Consider the following 22,275-nt stretch of genomic DNA (forward strand, 5'->3'; position numbering starts at 1 on the left):
ACTTGATAACTGCGAAATCTTAAGTTGCTGAAGCTCACTTACAGTCACCGACTTAGAATCTTGAAAAGCCATGATTAACCTTTCAATCAAAAACTGTAAAAATGATTAAAAAAGAATAACTGTCGTACTGTACTCATTGTCGAACCTGATGGATGGTACACGTGATTTGCTTTGGCACACAATAAACGCGGAACAGACAACTACTTCCGGGTGCCCAGGTCACACGCTACGTGATTGGTGGAGCTGCGCGAGCCGCAGCTCCCTGGCTCCCAAAGTCTATCTATCAAACACTTCTATGGATTTTGCTGGCTCCTATTTCGCCCAGCATGTAGCTTTTCAAAGTGCGCATGCGCAGAACCGCAAAACGTCATGAAACGTCAGAAAACTGGAGCTGCAGTTCCAGCATAGATATACATTAGTGTTTCCAAAAAAAAATTTTTTTAATGAAAAAAAAAGGTGATTAGGGCGGAAATTATGCTTATTATATATTGCTAAGGAATAAAAAAATAAAAATAATGAAAGTTATTTGTAATATTATGGTAGGTGTATTAAGTAAAAATATCTAGGGGGTGCTGCAGCTCCGCAGCACCCTAGCACGAGCCGCCCCTGATATCATTGCACAATTTAAGACGAAACCGTTAAATCGGGCAAATTCCAAACCGTTTGACTAGCTATCATTTCTTGAAAAACGTTTCGGTTAAATGCAAAACTGGTTAATTGGTAGGGTTTCGGACGAAATAAATTAAAGCGATTAATTTGATACTGGACTGTTGATTTCGTCTGAAAGTCGAGCAATTCGAAACATAAAGTAAGTATAGACGTTGTTGAGTTGAGTTGAGTTTATTTCGCTCGGTGAAAAAATCGTAGTAACACAATTGCACTAAAATATTCACCTTGCCGGAGATAGCTGCGCAACGTTGAGACGTTAAAAAGCGCGACAAAGTAGAGGGCACAGTTGGTGGAGATATGAGAAACGCGCTGCAGCTACACCGTTATTATAGGCGTTGTTAACTAATACTTTAATGGTATAGTGTCACAGGTGAATGTAACAACAACAATATTAATTTGCTTCTTTCACTCATTCTCCTCCGTGTTAACAACACAGCCTTCTTGTCATTTTTCGCTTCCTGCAAACGATAGCCTTACTTTATTCTGGACTACCAAAGAAATCGGTTCGAATTAGCGCCTTTGTTGCATTGCATTATGTTGATAATAACCTTTGGCAGGAAAAGTGTAACAACACTATAATTATTAACACTGTGAAAAATGCATAATTTTAAACTTACGTATTAATTGCAAGTACATGATGTTTGATGGCAATTTGTAAGAAAATGTGGTGGACCATTTATGAACCGTACTTGGTCATAAACAAAGTTTTAATTGTCAGCGAATGGCATGCAAAAACCGTGATGAAAATGTTGCGACCTTAAAAAAAACAAAGCAAAAAATATACAACAGGCAAAAATCAGAGAAAATAATTAGGACAAAACCCAGGTCTCCCTAACATTTTTAGGTGTTGGACACAGCCAGCACAATTTATCGTTGTATTTTTGCATTTAAATCGTAGAAACGCAATGCCTTTTAGTAGACTCCTTCTCCTTGGAGTCCTTTCCGTCGTCTCCTCGTCTTTGACCAGCATTCACTTCTAATGTCATGAGATCCACCAATCTTACCTTACCGATCGACTGGCAGATCGCGATCGACGTAGCCTATGAAGCACCCCTGCCCTAAGCAATTCAATTCAATTCAATTCAATTTCAATTTATTTTGTTTTCAACGCACAGAATAAACGTTACAATTTTTTCACAATGAACAGAACAAATAAATGCGTTGCAACAAAAAAGGATCAGCTGGAACCACACGTGGTTATGAATTTTAAGCTAAGCAGTTGCTGATTGTCGTCAACGAAAACTAATAATTCCTCGTCACATCTTTGGACCTTGGTAAGGAACTCGCAAGTATAGGCTAAATAAAATATAAAAGCTAGATTAGACGTTTGCAATTAACAGATAACTATAAACAAATTAGTCAAGCGAGTGTAGGCTAGGCCTAGCCTACTGCTTTTCAACGAATCGCATCTATTGCCGGCTTGGCGCACGTGTAGATCTTTATTTATTTTTTTAAAGTTGAACCAAAAACGCTATTGTACAAAAAAATACCTACAAAAAAAATATATTTAACCAACCAAGACTCTTACCAGGTACATAAAGTGCAGTATCATGACAAGACGGATTCCTTTGCCACGTATCACAGAAACCTGTCGGCGCTTTTCACCGCAATATTCCGCATGACGGCTATTTCACTAGAGCGTGACATGAACGTAAACTTGCAGTCGTTTGCTTTTGCCAGTGACAACTGACAAGTAATAAGTTTATTCTTGGGAGTGTTTTGTGCCGCGTATTGGGTGTTGTATTTGATCACTAAATTTTGATAAACCGGTTTATTCGACGTTTTTTGTGACCTTTTCACGGCCCCAGGAATGTTTCTTTCAAGTGATAAGGACTAAACAAATGTATTTGTTTGATGAGAGCAAACACTCGAGTTGGACTCGTCAACGACCAACGCAAACTATTTTATGTAACGAAGGGGAGTAACCACTTGAAGAATTTAATTTCACATTTTGTATGCTTTCATACTGTTGGTATGCATACACTTGTTAACAACGCTTAGACTATAAAAGTGTTCTGAATTCTGTAACCTGTAGATTATAGTAGATGTGATTATTTGCAAGATTTGTTTAATGAAATGTAATGCAAATTTACAAGTAAAAATTATGCAATTGCTTTAAGACCAATTTCCTGTTTACACAAAACATTTATTTGGAATACAAAATGTAGTTAACCAATCCAAGTGTTCAGGTAAAAACAGAAATGCTTGTTTATGCATGCCAATATAAGCTCCATTGGTAAATTTACTACCTCAAAGGGACATATAAACTCATTAATGTATTGTTGTGTAAAAGTTTTGTATGTGGTAATGTGTTATTTAGTTTGTGTATTTAATGTTACATATTTACTAATTTTTGCCATGCAAGGTGCCCCTAGTTCCAGGTAAACCCATTAGTGAAGAACCAGAACTATTCAGCACATGAAACTTTTTTTAATTTGTTGATTTACTGTCTGTCAGGGTCTGAATAATTTCGTTCATGCTTTCCTTTGACAAGTGTAAATATTTTGTGTACAGCTCCTTATTATTTCTGTTCAGTTGTAGGAGTTATAATTATCAAACACGATGGCTACTTTTAATGAAACCTTTGAAAAGTTGAAATGTTTTAATCAAGAACATTTACTAGCACATTTTTCCAACTTGAGTGAGTTTGATCAAAACCAACTGCTGACAGAAATAAATTCTTTTGATTTTGGCCAAATAGAAAGTAAGTATTTAGGAACAGTACATACGCATCTGTTCATCAGTTTCATGTTGAAAATAACAGCTCAAATAGACATGAAATCTGACATGCTTTAATTTTTAAATGTTTCGGCAAATGGTTGTGCCATCAGAAGTAATATCAACGTTGCCGAAACGTTTTAAAAATAAAGCATGTCGCTTTTCATCTATATTTTGGCCGTTATTTTTACCATTACAGAAAGTAAGTAGCTTGAAGGTTTGTTATTTGCATGCCACATAAATAACGAAACTGTTAAAAGTTTACCGGAAACTGAGATTATTTTTACACTTTAGAGTTGCATAACCAGTCTCTACATCAATCGAATCAAAATGGAAACATTGATGCACTAATGGAGCCAGTACCTATTGAATTGTTTGGAAGTGTTTCCAAATCCAATGCCGATGACAAAGCCATGTGGGAGGCCGAAGGTTATTACATTGATTAGAAAATAATTGTAGATTAATGCATATTTCATTTGATACCATAATATTCCTAATATTGCTGCAGGTTAGCTGAAAACTATTGTGATTTGTGACCTCCACTATACTAACAAAACATTGTGTAAATATTACTGGCTGTAAAATGTGAAAGTTTTTAAGGAAAATATAAATGTAGGTGTGGCCACTAACCAAAATATAATCAAACTTGATCTTTGGAAACTAAAGTTTCAACAAAGCGTGTTGTATGATTTTCACTACATGAATCTTATTTTTTTGGTAGAACTTTAGTTAAAGATAAGTTTAAATGGTCAACTTAATCAAAATGTAATGCTTGGTGCTCTTTGTACCTAATTTAAAAGAAGAGTCAATTTATTATGTGTCTTTTGAAAAATAAGTTATTTTTATGTTGGGTACAAAGTTATCATGCATTTCTTTTTTGTTACGCATTTATTTGATTTTGTGCATTTGCTGCACACAGTAATCAGTTTCATTGCACATAGGTTTAAGAAGCATTGCAGATGGTAAGGTAGCTGTGCTTCTTTTGGCTGGTGGGCAAGGAACAAGGCTGGGCGTTAATTATCCAAAGGGGATGTATAATATTGGCTTGCCATCTTCCAAAACCTTGTATCAAATCAAAGCCGAACGAATAAGGAAACTCCAAGAATTGGCATTCGAAAGATTCGGAAAACATGGGATAATTCCATGGTATAATCCTCGTTGTAAAACTTCTTTTGCATTGTTTAAATAAATCTACCATTCCAAGGTATATTATGACAAGTGATGCAACAAGGAAGCAAACTCAAGATTTTTTTGAAAAACATGAATATTTTGGGCTGAAGGAGAACCAAGTTAAATTTTTTGAACAATTCACATTACCTTGTCTGGATTTTCAAGGAAAGGTGCTTCTTGCAAATCCGCATAAACTAGCTGTTGCTCCAGGTAATCTAAAATATCTCATTGACAAGATTGTGCTTGGAGGTTGTTACTAATTCGCCAAACCAGGGTTGTAGGGAGTTGCAGGTTTTAGAATAGTGGTTCTCAACTTTTTTGCCTTTGTTTTTACCCTTTTCAATCCTGTAAGCTAATTGTGGACCCCTTCGAAGGTTTAGGTATTTTTGTACTTTTTTATTGACAAGCAACCAATACTTGGCACATAAAATACCGACCACGTTCAGGATCAAAATTTCAATCCCTTTGTTTGGGTTGGGACATAGTCAACAAGGCAGACCAATTGCATTGTGATGTGACGTTGTTTGGCACTGACAATTTACATTCGTTGCATCACAATGGGATTAAAATGTCACAATGTATTTTGGTTTGAAAAATGTTTTGCGCCCCCCTAGAGGTCCCGGTTGAGAACCACTCTTTTAAAAGGGGTCTGAATTCTTACAATACTAAGATTCAGGGTGGTCAAAGACTTGGAGGATCAAGGGTCACATTGAATTTAGAAAGTACTTGGTGGGCCACAAAAGGAGAAACTCTTTTGTATTGAAGAACTGAATTTGCTGTTCTAATCGACTTTATGTTTTGACACTCAAATATGATTAAAAAAATCAACCCGTTCATATTGTCACAAAGCGGCAAAAGTCCTTGTTACCACTCAATTGACATTCTTTTGAAAATAACTGTTGTCAATGTAAACCTCTTTTGGGTGTACCAATTGCACAAAACTCAAAACAATTCGCATTATGGTGGCTTGTTTCATGGCGACTGTGTTAATTGATCAGTCATGGAAATCTTGTTTTTTAGGTGATAAAAAAGTTTGTTTTGTTGAAATTTAGTTTTGGCTGAAACTGAACTCCAAAAGGGTATATTTGGGACATCATTAATTCATAAAGCTCTTCCAAATATTTACATTTTGTAGTTTAAATCTTGTGTTTTTCCGTTGTAGATGGCAATGGAGGTTTATACAAAGCCTTGACCCACTGGAAAATTCTGGATGACATGGAAAGGCGTGGCATTGAATGTACACATGTTCACTGTGTTGATAATATTTTGATTCGCATAGCAGATCCACGCTTTATTGGATTTTGCAGAAAAATGCAAGCAGATTGTGGAGCCAAGGTAAGCTTATTTTGGTTACACTATGATAAAAAAGTGTCCTTTAGACTGTTTTCAAAGTGCCGATCTGAATTTAACTTTTTGCTGAGAAAAGTGTGGTTTGAGATAAAACTAAAAAGAACATCTTTAAATAATAATTTGAGTGCTGTGCTAACGCTTATATCCAGGGCATAGTATATTAACAAAACTAGGAATACAGAAATCACTTCTTTCTCAGTTCTAAAAATGTGACATTTATTAATGAAGTATATTTTGAAAATAAAAGGTTGTTGAGAAATCAGCTCCCCATGAAGCTGTGGGTGTAGTCTGCAAAGTGGATGGTGTTTATCAGGTTTGTCAAATATAGTTTTTTCAATCAACAAATTTATTAATCATTTCTGTATTTTGGCCAGGTGGTTGAGTACAGCGAGGTTTCTGAGGATACTGCTTGCAAAAAAGACAAATCAGGCCGACTGGTTTTCAATGCTGGCAATATATGCAACCATTACTTTACCACAGATTTTTTGAAAAAAGTTTGTGGGTAGGTAACATGCAAAGTTGTAAACATAGTTTGTTTCAGAACACAACACAAATATTTATATGTTGTAGATCTGCTGAAGATCTCCCTCATCATGTTGCCAAGAAAAAAATTCCCCATGTCAATGAAAATGGAGCAATCATAAAGCCTGACAAAGTCAACGGAATAAAAATGGAAAAATTTGTTTTTGATGTTTTCAAATATTCCAAGTAAGTTAGAAGTAGCATGGAAGTGAATCACTGGTTAATGATAATGGTAGCTCAGAGCAGGTAGTAAAAATATCTCTGCTTTATAAATGGAAGTGTTATTGGTCAGTTTTTACGATGAGTAGATTTTAGAAAGTTAGCTTGTCCATTTTTAGTATGATGCAAGGCTACCTATATTTGTCATGAAACAAACTTGTCAAATGACTCTTAGGTTTGTTTAATTGTACAAAGTGGTCAAACTATGTGTTATTAAAAACGTTATCAAATGATCATTAAACAGTCAATTAGCTTGAGAGGTTGCTTCACGTCAAATGTACATATTATGAAACAAACTTAATAATAAGCATCAAGTTTCGACCTATATGGCGATTTGTTGTACCTTTGCTCCAACATATCTTGTTAATTTGTCAATTTTTTGTAATCACGAAATTTTTTTGGGGAAAAGTAGTAACTAATATAGAGTATTTGTTTTCTGTTCTTTTTACAATGTAATGTATCACTTTATGTTATAATGACATGGGCAAGTGGTTTAAAGTTTGTTATTTACTTATTTGGTATGTATCAAGCTTGGTTAATTTTATGTTTCCAAGAAATATCAATAAACTGTTGTGCTTTATGATGCACAACTATTTGGTAGCACGAAGTTTGCAAATTTCTGTTCTATAGTTTCATTGGGGATCATAGTGGTTGACTGAGTATATGGCAACTGTAATTGTACATTTCATTAAACTTTACTAAAAAGTATATATTTGTATGTCAAAATTGGCTATAGTACTGACAATGGTAACTAAAAATTAATACTGCTTGTAGAAAATTTGTTGTGTTTGATGTTCCGCGTGAGGATGAATTTTCACCTTTAAAAAATGCCGAAGGTGCAGCATCCTCAAGTCCAACCCAGGCTAGATGGGCCTTGACATCACTTCATCATAGGTAATCTCAAAAGACTAACGAGCATTTTTAAATGTTCACAATTGATTTTATGCTTTAGACGAATAGTTGCTGCAGGTGGGAGAGTTGAAGATTCCAGTGGATGTATAGTGGATCCCCAGGATTGGTAAATCCTTTTGTTTTGATTGGGTAATTTTAGATTTAGTTCGTTATTAACGTTGTTATGTACATCATAGTTTGCGCTGTTACAATCAGACCAAATAATGCAAACCCAATTCTTTAACCTTTTCATGTTAATGGTGGACACTAAAAAAATGTTTGTAATATTGTCTATCATAGTGCTTAAAAATAAAAAATAAAACCAACTTTCGTTTGACAGTGCTGACAAATCAAAAGAGTATCCAATATCATGTGAAATTTCACCACTGCTATCATATGATGGAGAGGTGAGAAAAAAAACATTTAGAGGTAAAAAAAGTTACTAATTCAAAGTCTCATTTTCTGTTTTCAGGGGTTAGCTGCTCTTGTGGAGGGAAAAATTCTGAAGTCACCAGTGTACTTAGATGAATCGAGTCATACACCTGTCAATGGCAGTACAACAATTACCAACTAAACTTGGCTATATTTGTTCTTTGATACAAAGTGCAAATAATTTGCAAAATTAAGACAGAGTAAACTTCTGTGTTTGATTCATTGTCATGTTTGCTTTGTTAGTGAAGCTAGTTTTATTCCTGTTGAATTAATTTTGCTTGTCATGTCTTGCTTTTTGTGTAGGCTTAGATTTTATGTCGCAAATATTTTATAGTTAATTTATGCACAACAGCATATGTGCTGTAAAAATGTGCAAACTTTTATTTTTAGGTGCCTTCCAAGTTATATTATTTCTACTTTTTATATGTTTATTTTTTTCCTTGACGAAGGCTAGTATTTTGTAATTCACTAGTAAATATTTGTGCAATTAGTAGTATTGCTTATTCTTCATAAGATTCCATGTAGCAGACAATTGTATGTCTTTACACCGTAGCTATCATTGCCATCTTAAAGCAAATTTGTCATTGGCCACAGGTAAAAATGATTTGTGAAAAACACTGTCAAAATAAAAAAGTTTATCCGGCATAGTTGTGCATGTGCTTACTGTGGTGTGATTCTTTTATATGACTTAACACATGATGTTTTTGTCTGGCCCGTTAACCTCTTATGTCAAACATGCCAAAAAATCCTCATTTTAAATATAAATCATGACATACCAACATGTTGCCCTAGAGTAAAATAAGTTTGGAAATCTTTGGTTTAATGTTAAAGGTTTCACAATAAAAATATGATGTCTATGATCACCATAGAACAACAAGTCTAAACAATAATATCTTTTTTGTATCACACAGACATTTCTTAGCTGCACTAATGACTTATTTTGGTGTTTATTAAATGTATAACTTGTGATGTGTTTGCAACTGCATGTCTTCAGCTTTTTTAATTTTAATAGATCAAGTGGCATTTACCAGTGCAGGTGGATAGCATGGTTCTTTTTCGCTTTGCTTATAAACCATAGCTGTTACTTATTCTGCTGAAATAAAAACTGACAATCAAGTGTGCCAATTAAATGCATGAAATTTATAAAAAACAGCTTATCAAGCTTGGGTTCATATTGGGGCTTTTTTGAGGCAAAACATAAGTTGCCAATAAAATTAAATGTTTGTTATCAAAAAAAGTATATTTTCTGCAAAGTGAAGAAATGTTTTTTGCTGGTTGTTTGGCACCTGAAACTCATCTAAATCTACCCTTTCTAGGAAAAAGCAGGAAAGATTTTTTGTTTTAAAATATATATATATACAGATAAGCTCCACGATCAAAATGCTTATGTGAAATCAACTTTCTTTTTCCCTATTTTGCATCAGCTGATATCTTGTCTAGACATTTATCTTTCCCAGCAAGACTCACTCAATACTAAAAATATTACCATAAATTATTTATTTCCGAAATTAAGGGAAAAATAAGAATTGTTGGATAAATGTTCAATATTCGGAACAGATTTACCCCCAAAAAAACTGGTTGAAAAATAAAAAGGACCATTATTTCTTTATCGTTCTGACTTGTAAATGTTCAACAAGGGCTACCAACATAAAACTATTGCTTTGTTTAAACCTGTTTATATTCTGTGATCAGGGTACCCAAACTTAGAGACACATTGAAGTCAAAGTTTTAATTTAGCACAATTTGACAAATTCATCTAAACATGTTACGAAGATACTGCTGCGACCAATACAGAACCATTCCCGGGGCACGGAACTACAGGCTGCTCACGCAATGCAAGAATAAAATTTGAAAAATTATGAAACAACAAATATTATAATTCGTCCTTGTCTTCAGTGCCTTCAGATTCTCCTGCACCAGCACCACCTTCACTTCCTTGATATATTTTTGATACGATCGGCTGAACAACTTCTTCCATCTTTTTCTTTTGCGCTTCATACTCATCTTTTTCTGTGCCCTCCTGATGTTCGTCCAGCCATGAAATAGTTTCCTCTACAGCTTTGGTAATAGTTTCCTTGTCTTCATCAGAAAGTTTTCCACCAAGTTTTTCCTTGTCATTCACTTGGTTTTTAAGGGAGTAAGCATAACTTTCAAGTTCATTCTTTGCATCAACACGTTCTTTCATCTACAAATTAATGTAGAAATAAAGCAAATGTAGAGATAGATCACAAGCTAAATAACTTTCACACAAGCATACCTTTTGATCATCAGCTGCAAACTTTTCTGCATCTTGCACCATGCGCTCAATGTCATCTTTCGACAAACGGTTGTCATCATTTTTAATAGTAATTTTTTCTTTCTTTCCAGTACCCTTATCTTCAGCAGACACACGAAGAATGCCGTTGACATCAATTTCAAATGTTACCTCAATTTGTGGCACACCACGTGGAGCAGGTGGGATACCGGTCAAATCAAATTTGCCCAAGTGGTGATTATCTTTCACCATGGCTCTTTCACCTAGAAAAAGAATGTTTGAGAACCTTTACAATACAACCACAACCAGCAAATTAAAGTTAGATCAGATATATTTATATACCTTCTAATACATTAATTGTAACAGTGGGTTGGTTGTCACTGGCTGTGGAGAAAATCTGAGACTTCTTTGTAGGGACCACAGTGTTTCTAGCAATCAGTTTAGTCATGACACCTCCAACAGTTTCAATACCAAGTGTGAGAGGACACACATCCAACAGCACAAGATCTCCTAGTGTAAAAGGTACAATGAAAAACAGTTGCAAAAAATATGTATTTGTTTAAACAAACCTGTATCTGATTCTCCACCAAGAACACCAGCTTGCACAGCTGCACCAAATGCAACAGCTTCATCTGGGTTAATTCCTCGATTGGGTTCTTTTTTGTTGAAGTGGTCTTTCACAAGCTGTTGGATTTTAGGGATTCTTGTGGAACCTCCAACCAACACAACCTCATCAACATCTTTAATTGTCAAATCAGAATCTTCCAACACTTTCTTTACAGGTTTAAGAGTAGATCGAAACAATTTCTGACAAAAAGTAAAAATAAGACAAATGCCAAGTAGATAAACAGTTCAAATGATGTCATTACAAACCAGGTTTAGTTCTTCAAACTTGGCTCTAGTCAAAGTTTCCGAGAAATCATTTCCCTCAAAAAAACTTTCAATTTCAACCCTAGTTGTTTGTTGAGAAGAAAGAGCTCGTTTAGCTTTTTCAACTTCTCTGCGAAGTTTTTGCACAGCTCTATTATCTCTGCGCACATCCTTTCCAGTCTTTTTTTTGTACACTTTCATGAAATAATCCATGACATTTTGATCGAAATCTTCACCACCTATAACCATAAAATATGTTGTATGTAATAAATTACTTCAATAGGTGTTTAGTAAAATGAACTCAAAACTTACCCAAATGGGTATCACCATTTGTTGCAATAACTTCAAAGACACCATTATCAATGGTCAGCATAGATACATCAAAAGTACCACCACCCAAATCAAACACTAGGATATTTTTTTCACCTTCCTTTTTGTCAAGGCCATAGGCAATGGCAGCAGCAGTACTGTTGTAAACAAACATGTGTAATTCATTTCATTTTCGAATAAATAACTGCAACAAACTTACGGTTCGTTGATAATTCTCATAACATTTAAACCAGCGATAATTCCAGCATCTTTTGTAGCTTGACGCTGTGCATCATTGAAATATGCAGGCACAGTAACAACAGCATGAGTAACAGTTTTACCCAAATACTCTTCAGCAATTTCTCTCATTTTATTAAGAACCATTGCACTAATCTCTTCCGCAGCAAAGGTCTAGAAGTAATTTGTGTGTTAAAGCATGTGTATGAAAATTTCAATCAAAATCTGCTATTTTGGTTACAATCTGTTATTGATTTTACACTATCCCACAAAAATTAACTGTTTCGTGTAAAGTTTAGACATTCAGTTGATACCAGAACATTCATGTTAGTGACTTTAACTTACCTTCCTGTTTCCTTTCACAGTTACTTGAACATAGGGCTTGCTATTTTTTTCAATAACACCAAATGGAAAATATTTGATATCACTTTGGACACCTGGATCATTCCAAGTTCTCCCAATTAATCTCTTTGCATCAAATACAGTGTTCTCTGGATTTGAAGTCAGCTGATTTTTTGCTGCATCACCAATAAGTCTGTCTCCATCTTCAGTAAATGCAACATAGGAAGGTGTGATTCTATTTCCCTGGTCATTGGCAATAATTTCCACCCGTCCGTTTTTAAACACACCAACACTGCAATATAGGTAACATATACACAATTAAATGACACACAAAATCAACAAAGACATAAAAAATAGCTAAAATAGCCATTTTTTGGATGATAACAAAAGTCTTACCAAGAATATGTAGTTCCCAAATCAATTCCAATCACTGTACCAACATCTTTAGAATCCTCTTCGGCAAATACTGCCACAGTTATTAGTAGTAACAACGATAAAGTATATTTCATGTTGAAGAGTAAAAATTTGAACTACAATATGTATGGTCTACAATTTCAACCTGCATACAGAAACGGCATTTACCAATGTACCTCGTTAAACGAAATCCTTATAATGTAACCAAACAGTTTGACTTACCGAACCTAATAAAAATCCGTACGAAGCTAACGGCAACTAAACAACTCGATTTTAGGACACGCCATGTAACGTATCCTCTTGGTCGCCCTTTTGTAGCTCATCAGGAAAACGCGTAACTTGGTGTGGAAAAGCGTGATTGGCTGAAGAAGCCACGTTGGTGAAACGCTATTGGTTGTGCGAAATCGTAGTATGACTCGTCACAAAAGCGATTGCTGACTCAGCACACCGGTACAGTTATCAAGCTGTTACATCATTAGGACACATCAGCTGATTATTACCTACAATTGCATATCATTTCGTTAAGCTAGTTATCTCCTAAACTGGTGTAATTTCTTAACAACGTTTCAAAAAATAAAATGTCTATTTCCAAATCACCCAATAAGCCGTAATTAAGTGTGATCTTTGTGTCGCGAAAAGCAAGGAGAACTGTGTTAGATCAAACAAAGATTTTCAAAAAAATTAGAACAAATCATACCACATCCGTCGTAGGTCATAGTATAGTATGCACATATAGAAAAGCCACTATTCTAGTTCAGTTAGACTCCGTATAATTGCCTTTCAACATAAAAAAATACGTTCACTTACATCCGTTCTTTTAAATCACCGTTTCAAATCATCTGTGTTACATTGCTTGTTTCAAAATAAATGTTTAGGTTAATGAATGTTTTTCAACAGAACCTGTGGATTATTTAACCGCATACAATTTTGTGCGTTTTTTACACCTTTGTGTAACAAATCCATTTAGAAGCTATTCATTCAAATGTCGCCTAAATTACATTAAAAACCAGCCTTGTAGTTTTAGACAGGCTACTTAAAATGTTTGTGTTGTTTTGAAACCTGTAACAATTTTTATAGCACGATCCAATTCCAAACAAGGCCAAAACAAACATTTAGCCTAGTGTGTAAATTTAGTGTGACAATTTTATCAAGCGGAATCTTAACCGACATTTGCTATTTATTGCAAAGGATCATTCGTTTTATTTTAACCAGAGCAACGATAAGCAATGCTTTAAAATGCGTATACTTTTTCGTTCCCCAAGTGTAAATGCATGTTGTTACTTCTATTTCTGCAACAGTTGTTTTTGATGTTACCTGTTTTAGGACACATCGACGTGTTGATAAATAATTCAACCACATGTACGTAAAGCAATACAATACAATACAATCAAAGAATTATTGCTGTGTTTGGGGGGGGGGGGCTAATAGTTGTGGTTGCTGCGACTTTCTGACGTCACGTAATCCAACGGAGGTGGCAGCTCGTTACTTCGATTGCTGGTACGGATAACTGCCTGTCGTCGCTAACTGTTTCCTTAGACTCGTGCAGAACTTGTAAAATCGTCGATCTGACGTTATTCACGGTATGACGTACTACGAGTCAGCGTAAGAGAGTGAGAGATATTAAACGTAAGAGAGATATTAAGAGTAAGAGACAGAAGCGAAACATACAAGGACTTATAAAGCACACAAACACGTGGTATGAAATTCTTACGAGAAAAAATGACGAGACACTAAATAACACAAACAGGCGCACAGCAGGATACACAAATGTCTGCACACAAGTTACGAAAGGAAACAGCGACTAGCTAATCCTCAACACACAAACAAACGCGCAACAAATAAATCTAAAACACAGACGCTAACGTTACAAGGCAAACACACACAATCTTAGACACAAGTTATAATTTGCGACTGACTATTAATTTTATGTTTTTATATGTTGATTGCTACAGTTGCAGCATTAAGCTTTTTTACAGCTGTCCCGGAAAAACTAGATTGCAACATCAATTCTTAATCCTTATCTCGTCTGTTGTTTGCCCCAGATGTCTTTTGGTGTCGAGCTTTTATCCATATATTTTTTTCGACACAGTTTTAAATATTCTGCAAAACCCCATTTGGTTTCATCATGGAGTAATTTCGATTACGTCATGCAACTTTTCATTAAACCTTATGGATTCGTCTTTCAATTGTAAGATTATTCAGTAGGCCTACAATAAAATCAAAGACCGAAAAAGATAAATTTAGGAGAAAATAGGAATGTAAAAGCTCAAATTTGTGTGTTGATTCCTTATTGTGTCGGAAAAAGTCATCACGCTATATTAACGCGTCTCTCACGCAAATTCGGCGATCATGATAAAATTTAACATATTGATTTTAGGTGATCATTACAGTTTCGAACTACTAAAACCTTTTAAGGTTGAATAAAGGTAATATGTTTCAAGCATCGCCACACGCAATAAAAAACATAGTATTGCATGACTGTTGGCCATATAATAGACATAGTTATATTTTTAACTGAGATTCAAACAATCCAGATAAAAAATTGAATAAGTTATTATTTATATGGCCGGGATATGGAAGAACACATAACTTGCACACTCATATAAGGCTATTAATGTAGCTTCTGGGTATATACAATTTAAGTTGTTAAAATGAATTTTAGAAAACTCCAATTGTTTTCGCCATTAAATATCAAAGTGATTTTTAATATTTTCATCGTTCTTGTGTGCCCAACAGAAGAAAGATTCTAATCCCGGGCACATTTTTTCTGTCGTGCAAATATTGTTACGGTGAACTTCATGCGTAAGAAAATCAAAGTAGTTTGCCAAATCCTCCGAGTCCTTACTTTGTATATGGGAAATATACTCGTCTGGGGTGACCTACCAAAGCAAAAATGACCAAGAACATGTTAATGTAAAACTTTAATATCTTGCGCGAATCAAAATTACTCACGTGACGAACTCGAACCTGCAGAGGATAGAGTATATCCGTCAAAATATGTGCATATTCCTACAATTATAATAAATGCACTTAACATTATTTTTCAAAAAATGTTTCGTCACAATTAATAAAGGAATATTTATTGCCTAAACACATTGGTAGCAGTAAACCGAGAATTTTGACAATGATGATGTGGAAAAAATACGTTTTTACTTACGGCAATGGACAATTTTGTTCCAGACAAGTTAATTGTTTTCCCTTTCCACAAGTAAAATTTCTCAAAAATATTTTTTACGCAATCGCCGAAATCTTTTTGGCCAATTAGGTCGATTGGAATGTCTCCAGTGGGTGCGACTAAAAACAACGAGCAGACGATTATTCCCCATTGTTATTGCACAAAAGTGTCAAGTAAATGTTTTTAAAGTGTTTGTTACGATGTTTTTAGTAAACTGTTGACACAAATTTTATGTCAAATCAATTGTTGAAAACATACCTGTCTCGTACACATTGTTTTTGCTGCCTTTTTGAGGTCGAAATATACCTTCCAAAAAGTCTTCATACAAAAATGGAACCACGAGTAAAGTTAAAGGCAGCTCGAGTTCATTCAAATAGTCGGCAATAAATGCTTTTCCATCGCACCCGTCGCATCTCAAGCCAAATCTTGCAAAAACATGCATTTTACTGCAGAATACAATTTGTTCAATACCTGAATTTTTGCATGCATCCCCAATAGCACGACCAATTTGTACTTCATCCTGTCAAAATATCATGGTAAGGTTTACAAGAGTCACAAAAAGTCATATTTAACCTTTGTAGGATTTTCAGAGTTGTAGTTTGTATCAGTAATTAGCAAGACCCCATTGCAGCCTGCAAGGACAGAAGTAACAGCGGTGGTATCACCCAAGGAAAAAGAAGGTTCTACAGTTTCGACCTCCATCCGTCTTAAGATTTGAATAAATTGTGACCCTGCAAATAAATAAAAAATGCAAAAAACAATGATCTATACAAAAATAATTTCTCTTTTGAACCTGGTTTTGATGAAGTTACCACCTTAACACGGAAGTTTGCTTTATGCAACGATGATGTGGCACTTAGGCATTGATCAATAGCTGCTTTATTCCAAAAACCATCGCATTCATAAATCGACGCAATAACGCAGATTCTCGTCATATTTCTCCACAACTGAAGTTTTATGTACATACAACCTATTCTACACTTAACAAGTGACACAATTCTTTGACTGCCAGTTGTCACAACGTAAACAATACACGACCTTCCTATTCCTTGTTGCCCATTGTCCTGTTTATTGCTCGTTGTTTTGTCTTTGCGTACGTCGGTAAACAGATATGGTTTACCTCAGCGGCAAGGGGGCGGTGTTTTGGAAGTTATGATTAGCATTGTGATGAAATAAACATATTATGCCGTCTTTTCTTTTCTATAACCCCTGAATGTATGTTTTGCCTGTGATTCTCATTATATATGTACCGAATGTTCGGTTTGTCGAATTTATTCGGCAGAATCGGCCATTTTTGAAAAGATTCGGTTTCGGTCGATTAATTGGTTGCGATTCGGCCGAAACTAAATCTTTTGCGAACACAAATTCAAAGCGTCAACGTGTGTTTTTTGCTTCATAAGATATGACACAATCTTTCAAGCTATGCCATAACTAAAATCGAAACAATGATTATGATTTTTGAAACATTATTGCTTTTCCTTCTCTGGGCAAAAAGTCAGTAATTTATTGACAGGCTGGCAACTATGACCGAGACCAGCTTAAACCTCACAAGACCAACGATAATGAAACACAGCTATTCTGTTGTGTAGCACCACTGTTTGCCTGGTAGAAACACTGATGTTTTCATGTCAAACGCGCAGCTTACGACTTTGCGTGACGTCATAAATGATTCGTTTTCGGCCGAACCCAAATTAAGGCGATTCGGTACATGGCAGTTTGTTGCATAACATACCAAAGGTAAAAAGATTGTGTGCGAACAATCGCTTCATATTGTTTTTTTTATAAAACAAACACGAGCATTGTTTGGTATGTCGATTAAGAAGATTCGTGTAAATTGCACCTTTGATTACGGTACATGATGATCACAGAAACAATATGGAATTCAAGAATATCCCAGAAAGACTGGCGATCCCGTACTCAAAAGAAAAAGTTTTCCGATTCAATAAGAGGTATCTAAATAACAATGCACGTAACTTGCGTGCCACGAAAGCATATTGCAAAACCACAAGTAAGCATAATTCACAAATAAGCATTAGCCCGATCAAAAATTGGACATACATTTGCCTAACGACCAAATATTGAAATTCCGATCGGCAAATATTAAAATCCAGATCGGTGAATTTTGAAAACCTGATTGGTGAATATTGAAGTCCCGATCGGAGTATGTCGATTTCAAATTATTATTATTTGTAATTTAAATTTTTACGCATGTTGCCCTTATGGCCACCGTAGAAAATGATTTATGAAGGGGTAAATTTCCTGATTTTGATGAAACTTTTTTCCAATTTAGTTTTTTTATTACAATCCATGACCCCGAGTCAACAGCCCTACCGTTTTGCAGAAACGTCTTTTAAAGGGCCCCGGCAGCGGCGATGTGACTTTTTCTACATTTTAGCCATTTAGAATTGCCATACTTCAGCGATTCTGAATCACTAATTTTTTTTGTCCTATGATTTGTCGTTTTCGAGATATTCAATCAAACAATGAGCTCTCGAGCGACACCTTGGTTTGATATGTAGCAGCGATTGTTACGTGGTAGAGCTACTAACACCATAACGCAAATGACAACCAAAGTCGATTTGGTTAAATCTCCAAAAATGCTCACGGATAGGGCTATTAGGGTCGGAGTAAGGTATTAGCACTTAGAATTCAATAAAACTAACCCAAAAAATTAGTTACTAATGTAAACATTTTAAAAACTTATTTCCCAACCCAACCCATTTATAGCCGCTAAATAAAAAATCCAGCTCTTTACGCCCCCTAATCGACTTTGGTTGTCATTTGCGTTATGGTGTTAGTAGCTCTACCTTGTTACGTCACCTCGTACCAACTTCTAACAATGGCGTTGGTCAGCTGCTGTTTTTGTTGCTTGTTTAACCTTTGATGGGTACATTTTTTTACTGTTTACAACTGATAAAATTAACGTAGACACTTAAGCAACAAATAACAACTGTTTGCTTGAAAAGGTAGATGTTTTGTTGTTAACAAAAGGTCCCAAAGACATTTGAAACAAAGGCTATTTGAGCGCACAAACTCACGACGCTTGAGCAGTGTCATTTTGTCGAATTCCGGGCACGCGGACAATTCATGTGACCGTTTGCAACAGACACACGAAACGGAAATTGACGAATTCTTAGAACGTGCCCTGTCGAACTTTGACAATGAGATGCTGTACGCCGCGGCCCTTGAACCTTTCCTTTGTTCAATTCGCGGTTTATCGTGCACAGCCTCGTAGACCACTTCTCTTCCAAACAACGAATTGGCCACACGAGCGCACAGCACAACGAAACTTGTAAACGCAAGGTATCCAGCTTGTCTCCCGGTCTCCTCAAGCACTTGAAAATATCGTTCCACCCATTCCTTTTGAAGATCAAATGAAAGTTTCCCGATCAATTGCTTCAACGTATCCAGTGAATTCAAACTCGCGTACTCTTGGATGTCTTCCAGAGAGCTACGTCATTTTTCAAGCAGATCGGAAAACTCCTTTAGTTCATTTGGTCGACCCTGTCCACCAAGCGGAAAAAGCTTCAACCGACGTTCGCAAGCATTGGCAACAATATGTGGTTGACCGTAATCATAATACAGTCGGGAACGCGCCTTTGAATAACCAGAGACTGTATCCTTGCTGTAGATTTCGAGCTTGTCAGCAACAGAATCTTCACAGTATTGAACCTTTCCTCGCGCTCAACAACTCCAAGGCACCAAGAGCCAAAATAACGAATTCTTTTATTAAGGCAATAAGGACAGAGGTGGCGCTCGAGGGTTCAGCAGCCAGACGAGCACAAAGGCAAAAGCTGTTTCTGCAAATATGTTCATTGGACGACCAAGAAAAGTTCAGTTAGCACAAATTTCCCATCCGTTACCGAAAAAACAAACATAACCGCTAATAAACACGAGGCAGCCACGCTTACAAGTCGTGACTTCAGTAAAACAATGCTAAGGTTGTGACATCATAAGCACCGATTGTGTGATAGACAATGTCACCAGGTTGCACAACATTGAGCCATACAAGTGAGTTCAAAGTATACTTTGAGTTAGTTAAGGCTACTGGCGGGAAACATAGAAAACATAATAATATGTACAATGGCGATGTAACACTCATCTTTTATTTCTAATATACTTGTAGCTACATGCCAAACATTAAAATAATGTTTTGTTTTCTGTTTCTGATGTATTTAATGATTTGTGGATGCCTGTCAGTCACAAAGGCTTTAATAAACAATCCTTTGCTTGTGATGTTTTCAATGCATCCCAAGAATCCTTCTTTTTCCATAGCATTGCTGTTTGCCACTACATTGCTCTAGAAAATATTGTGAAATTGCCATCTGAATACTTAAACAAGGTTAATAGCAACAATTTTATTGTTGCAAAGATCCATCATTGTGTATGTACCAAATTTAGCTGAGTGTCCAGAGAAATCTGCAGTTAATTTACTTATGGTACATCATTTACGAATTCCTGCCTTTTCCACTTTCTTTTATATTTGCAGCAGAGAGCAGTACAATCTTAAGCCACAGTCACAAGTGAACCATTTTTTTTATGGTGGGCACTGTGGCACCTTGACATTTTGGGCAAATTTTAAAGAGGTAAAGAAGTTTTCTTTTACACACAATGTATTTTTGTTCATAGCTTAGATTGGGTGCTGGTTCCCTACATGAAAATGCATTGATATTATCACACTTTTTTTCATTTTTTTGGTTATCACCAAGTAAATGTTATGACAATAAACTAAACTAGTATGACATAATGGTAATATTAAAGACTATAATGTTAAATGAGATTATGTCAGAAAACAATTAACTAAAGCATACCATACGCTGTGTGGCTACTTTTCTTGCAGCTGCTCTCATTGGCATTTCTTGCTGAAGAAGACTGTTCTCATGAATACATGGTATTGTAGCGACTGATCACTTGCTAGATCTAATCCTTAATTGAAGTCCTTTTTGTGCACAATTATATCCGTAATGACTTTGTATTGGTACGAAAGTTAAGTTGAGTTACAGTGATGATGATATTAAAGTGATATAGCATCGTTCGAAACAACATGTATATATACGTACAATTGTCAACGACAAACAGTCAACAAAAGGTGACAACATATGGTATACAGCTGTGTGGAATTAAATGCTTGAGGTGTTGATTGCTTTACTTGACAAACACGTTTGTACAGATCATAATCCCACATAGGTATCCACCCTGACAAGTGTTTTCTGTATAATGGTACAAATTACGATTTGGGTAAATTTGTTAAAAGTTCGACTTTTCACATCACCAAACACATAAGCGACCGCCACCAAACAGTTTTTTCCAATGACCATTGCGCGCTATTCGTTATTCGGACAGCATAGTCTTTCAAATTGTTCCACGACTTGTACATGCTTGATCAGTGTCTTCATTGTGTACAGAGGTCGACTTGATGGTTTGTTTTTTTCAGCGCGGTCATTTTTTCAGCGGTGCTTGCTTGTGTATTGGTGAATGTTACTCGGTCTTGTCCGGATGAAAAACTTCAAAAAATAAAATATAAACAGCAAAATTGCGGCAAACGTATTGTGATAACTATTGAGTGTAGGTGAAGAGGTATGTCAAAAAAATAGTTATCGGGCCAAACAAGAAATTATGCGTGTGTACGTTGATAACGGTTTGCAAAGTTCTCTACACCCTAATACTAAGCTCAACTCGCTAGCTTTGAGACATCACGGATTTGCTTAGCGAGGAGATGACGTTCCCTAATGCAAGGATTTACAGACCGTGGGATCAGACAGTAAAAATGAATGAATGCAATACAATAAGGCAGCCTTGCGACCTGCTCAATACGATTTCCCACATAATCGCAACCTCAGTGAGTCGAGGGTTTCTAAAGATGACATGCCGGCGAGTTTCATTGATCGCTCGGTGTGTGCGTTTTGCTCATAAACAGCACATTAAGTAGATTGTTATTCCACCGTATCAAACACATACGTTACATATTTCTTCGTAGAAGTTATAGTTTAGTTGACATCTTACAACTACCATACACTAAAAAGTTATCAAAACTTGAGACAATTACGCAATATATTAAACTTTGACATATCCCAAGTTTGGGCTAGGCGTTAAATCTTAAAAGTGTAAATAAATGCAACATAACACAAAGTTAGGCGTAGTTTGGTAATACAAAATTCATCAAAATGCAAACTTAACTTCGATCGTTTTTAACGAACAACATCGTCATCGACATTGTGGTCCATTCTGCGTTGTCCGCTTCTTTGTGCTTGTTTTCCACTTCCATGACGATTTTTGCTACTTCAGGTCACGTCGCTGCTTGGTTGGTTAAAGTATCAGAAGGTGTTGCGGGTTCTGATCACGTCGGGGTATCACCAATTATGTAGCGACTGATCACTTGCTAGATCTAATCCTTAATTGAAGTCCTTTTTGTGCACAATTATATCCGTAATGACTTTGTATTGGTACGAAAGTTAAGTTGAGTTACAGTGATGATGATATTAAAGTGATATAGCATCGTTCGAAACAACATGTATATATACGTACAATTGTCAACGACAAACAGTCAACAAAAGGTGACAACATATGGTATACAGCTGTGTGGAATTAAATGCTTGAGGTGTTGATTGCTTTACTTGACAAACACGTTTGTACAGATCATAATCCCACAGTATGTCATTTGGCTTTAACACCAGAGCTTTTGCCATACCCCTGTCATACTGCA

At 35.8% G+C, this 22,275-nt stretch overlaps 3 protein-coding genes across 7 annotated transcripts; 1 reads left to right on the forward strand and 2 right to left on the reverse strand.

Annotated features, from left to right (window-relative positions):
* Positions 1 to 2,666: 2,666 nt before the first annotated feature.
* On the forward strand, positions 2,667 to 9,087 carry LOC145204488 (UDP-N-acetylhexosamine pyrophosphorylase-like). 3 transcript variants are annotated; one of them, XM_080077057.1, is made up of 12 exons: positions 2,667 to 3,373; positions 3,682 to 3,816; positions 4,329 to 4,533; positions 4,592 to 4,767; positions 5,720 to 5,892; positions 6,155 to 6,220; positions 6,282 to 6,409; positions 6,478 to 6,615; positions 7,423 to 7,542; positions 7,601 to 7,666; positions 7,880 to 7,946; positions 8,012 to 9,087. In XM_080077057.1, the coding sequence occupies exons 1-12, from the start codon at positions 3,232 to 3,234 to the stop codon at positions 8,111 to 8,113; spliced, it is 1,518 nt and encodes a 505-aa protein (XP_079933183.1). In that variant the 5' UTR covers positions 2,667 to 3,231; the 3' UTR covers positions 8,114 to 9,087. The 3 variants fall into 3 exon arrangements, with proteins under 3 accessions (XP_079933183.1, XP_079933184.1, XP_079933185.1); XM_080077058.1 differs by lacking the exon at positions 8,012 to 9,087 and having other exon boundaries at positions 7,601 to 7,689; positions 7,880 to 7,945; XM_080077059.1 differs by lacking the exons at positions 4,329 to 4,533; positions 4,592 to 4,767.
* Positions 9,088 to 9,685: 598 nt separating this feature from the next.
* Positions 9,686 to 12,893, reverse strand: LOC145204487 (endoplasmic reticulum chaperone BiP-like). The gene is made up of 10 exons (XM_080077056.1): positions 12,620 to 12,893; positions 12,380 to 12,542; positions 11,987 to 12,275; positions 11,625 to 11,815; positions 11,408 to 11,562; positions 11,099 to 11,334; positions 10,795 to 11,032; positions 10,568 to 10,735; positions 10,229 to 10,488; positions 9,686 to 10,156 (listed from the first exon to the last, which is right to left on the reverse strand). Exons 2-10 carry the CDS (start codon positions 12,490 to 12,492, stop codon positions 9,845 to 9,847), a joined length of 1,962 nt encoding a protein of 653 aa, XP_079933182.1. The 5' UTR covers positions 12,493 to 12,542; positions 12,620 to 12,893; the 3' UTR covers positions 9,686 to 9,844.
* A 749-nt stretch (positions 12,894 to 13,642) lies between these two features.
* LOC145204491 (nmrA-like family domain-containing protein 1) lies at positions 13,643 to 22,243 on the reverse strand. 3 transcript variants are annotated; one of them, XM_080077062.1, is made up of 7 exons: positions 20,384 to 22,243; positions 16,366 to 19,872; positions 16,146 to 16,303; positions 15,831 to 16,092; positions 15,555 to 15,691; positions 15,350 to 15,406; positions 13,643 to 15,276 (listed from the first exon to the last, which is right to left on the reverse strand). In XM_080077062.1, exons 2-7 carry the CDS (start codon positions 16,535 to 16,537, stop codon positions 15,082 to 15,084), a joined length of 981 nt encoding a protein of 326 aa, XP_079933188.1. In that variant the 5' UTR covers positions 16,538 to 19,872; positions 20,384 to 22,243; the 3' UTR covers positions 13,643 to 15,081. The 3 variants fall into 3 exon arrangements, with proteins under 3 accessions (XP_079933188.1, XP_079933189.1, XP_079933191.1); XM_080077063.1 differs by lacking the exon at positions 15,350 to 15,406; XM_080077065.1 differs by lacking the exon at positions 16,366 to 19,872 and having other exon boundaries at positions 20,384 to 22,241.
* Positions 22,244 to 22,275: the final 32 nt, after the last annotated feature.

This window comes from Phallusia mammillata, chromosome 8 (assembly GCF_965637545.1).
Source record: "Phallusia mammillata chromosome 8, kaPhaMamm4.hap1.1, whole genome shotgun sequence".
Classification (NCBI taxonomy): Eukaryota; Metazoa; Chordata; class Ascidiacea; order Phlebobranchia; family Ascidiidae; genus Phallusia; species Phallusia mammillata.

What these genes read in the sequence shown, in the direction of transcription:
- LOC145204491 (XM_080077062.1), bottom strand. Translation starts at nt 16,537, where the DNA reads ATGTACATAAAACTTCAGTTGTGGAGAAATATGACGAGAATCTGCGTT. An exon ending in GGTAACTTCATCAAAACCAG is followed by an intron (nt 16,304 to 16,365) that starts GTTCAAAAGAGA and finishes ATTTATTTGCAG; the next exon opens with GGTCACAATTTATTCAAATC. An exon ending in GAACAAAATTGTCCATTGCC is followed by an intron (nt 15,407 to 15,554) that starts GTAAGTAAAAAC and finishes TTATAATTGTAG; the next exon opens with GAATATGCACATATTTTGAC.
- LOC145204487 (XM_080077056.1), bottom strand. Translation starts at nt 12,492, where the DNA reads ATGAAATATACTTTATCGTTGTTACTACTAATAACTGTGGCAGTATTT. An exon ending in TTGGGAACTACATATTCTTG is followed by an intron (nt 12,276 to 12,379) that starts GTAAGACTTTTG and finishes CCTATATTGCAG; the next exon opens with TGTTGGTGTGTTTAAAAACG. An exon ending in TACAATTAATGTATTAGAAG is followed by an intron (nt 10,489 to 10,567) that starts GTATATAAATAT and finishes TTCTTTTTCTAG; the next exon opens with GTGAAAGAGCCATGGTGAAA.
- LOC145204488 (XM_080077057.1), top strand. Translation starts at nt 3,232, where the DNA reads ATGGCTACTTTTAATGAAACCTTTGAAAAGTTGAAATGTTTTAATCAA. An exon ending in TGATTTTGGCCAAATAGAAA is followed by an intron (nt 3,374 to 3,681) that starts GTAAGTATTTAG and finishes TTTACACTTTAG; the next exon opens with AGTTGCATAACCAGTCTCTA. An exon ending in AGCCATGTGGGAGGCCGAAG is followed by an intron (nt 3,817 to 4,328) that starts GTTATTACATTG and finishes CATTGCACATAG; the next exon opens with GTTTAAGAAGCATTGCAGAT.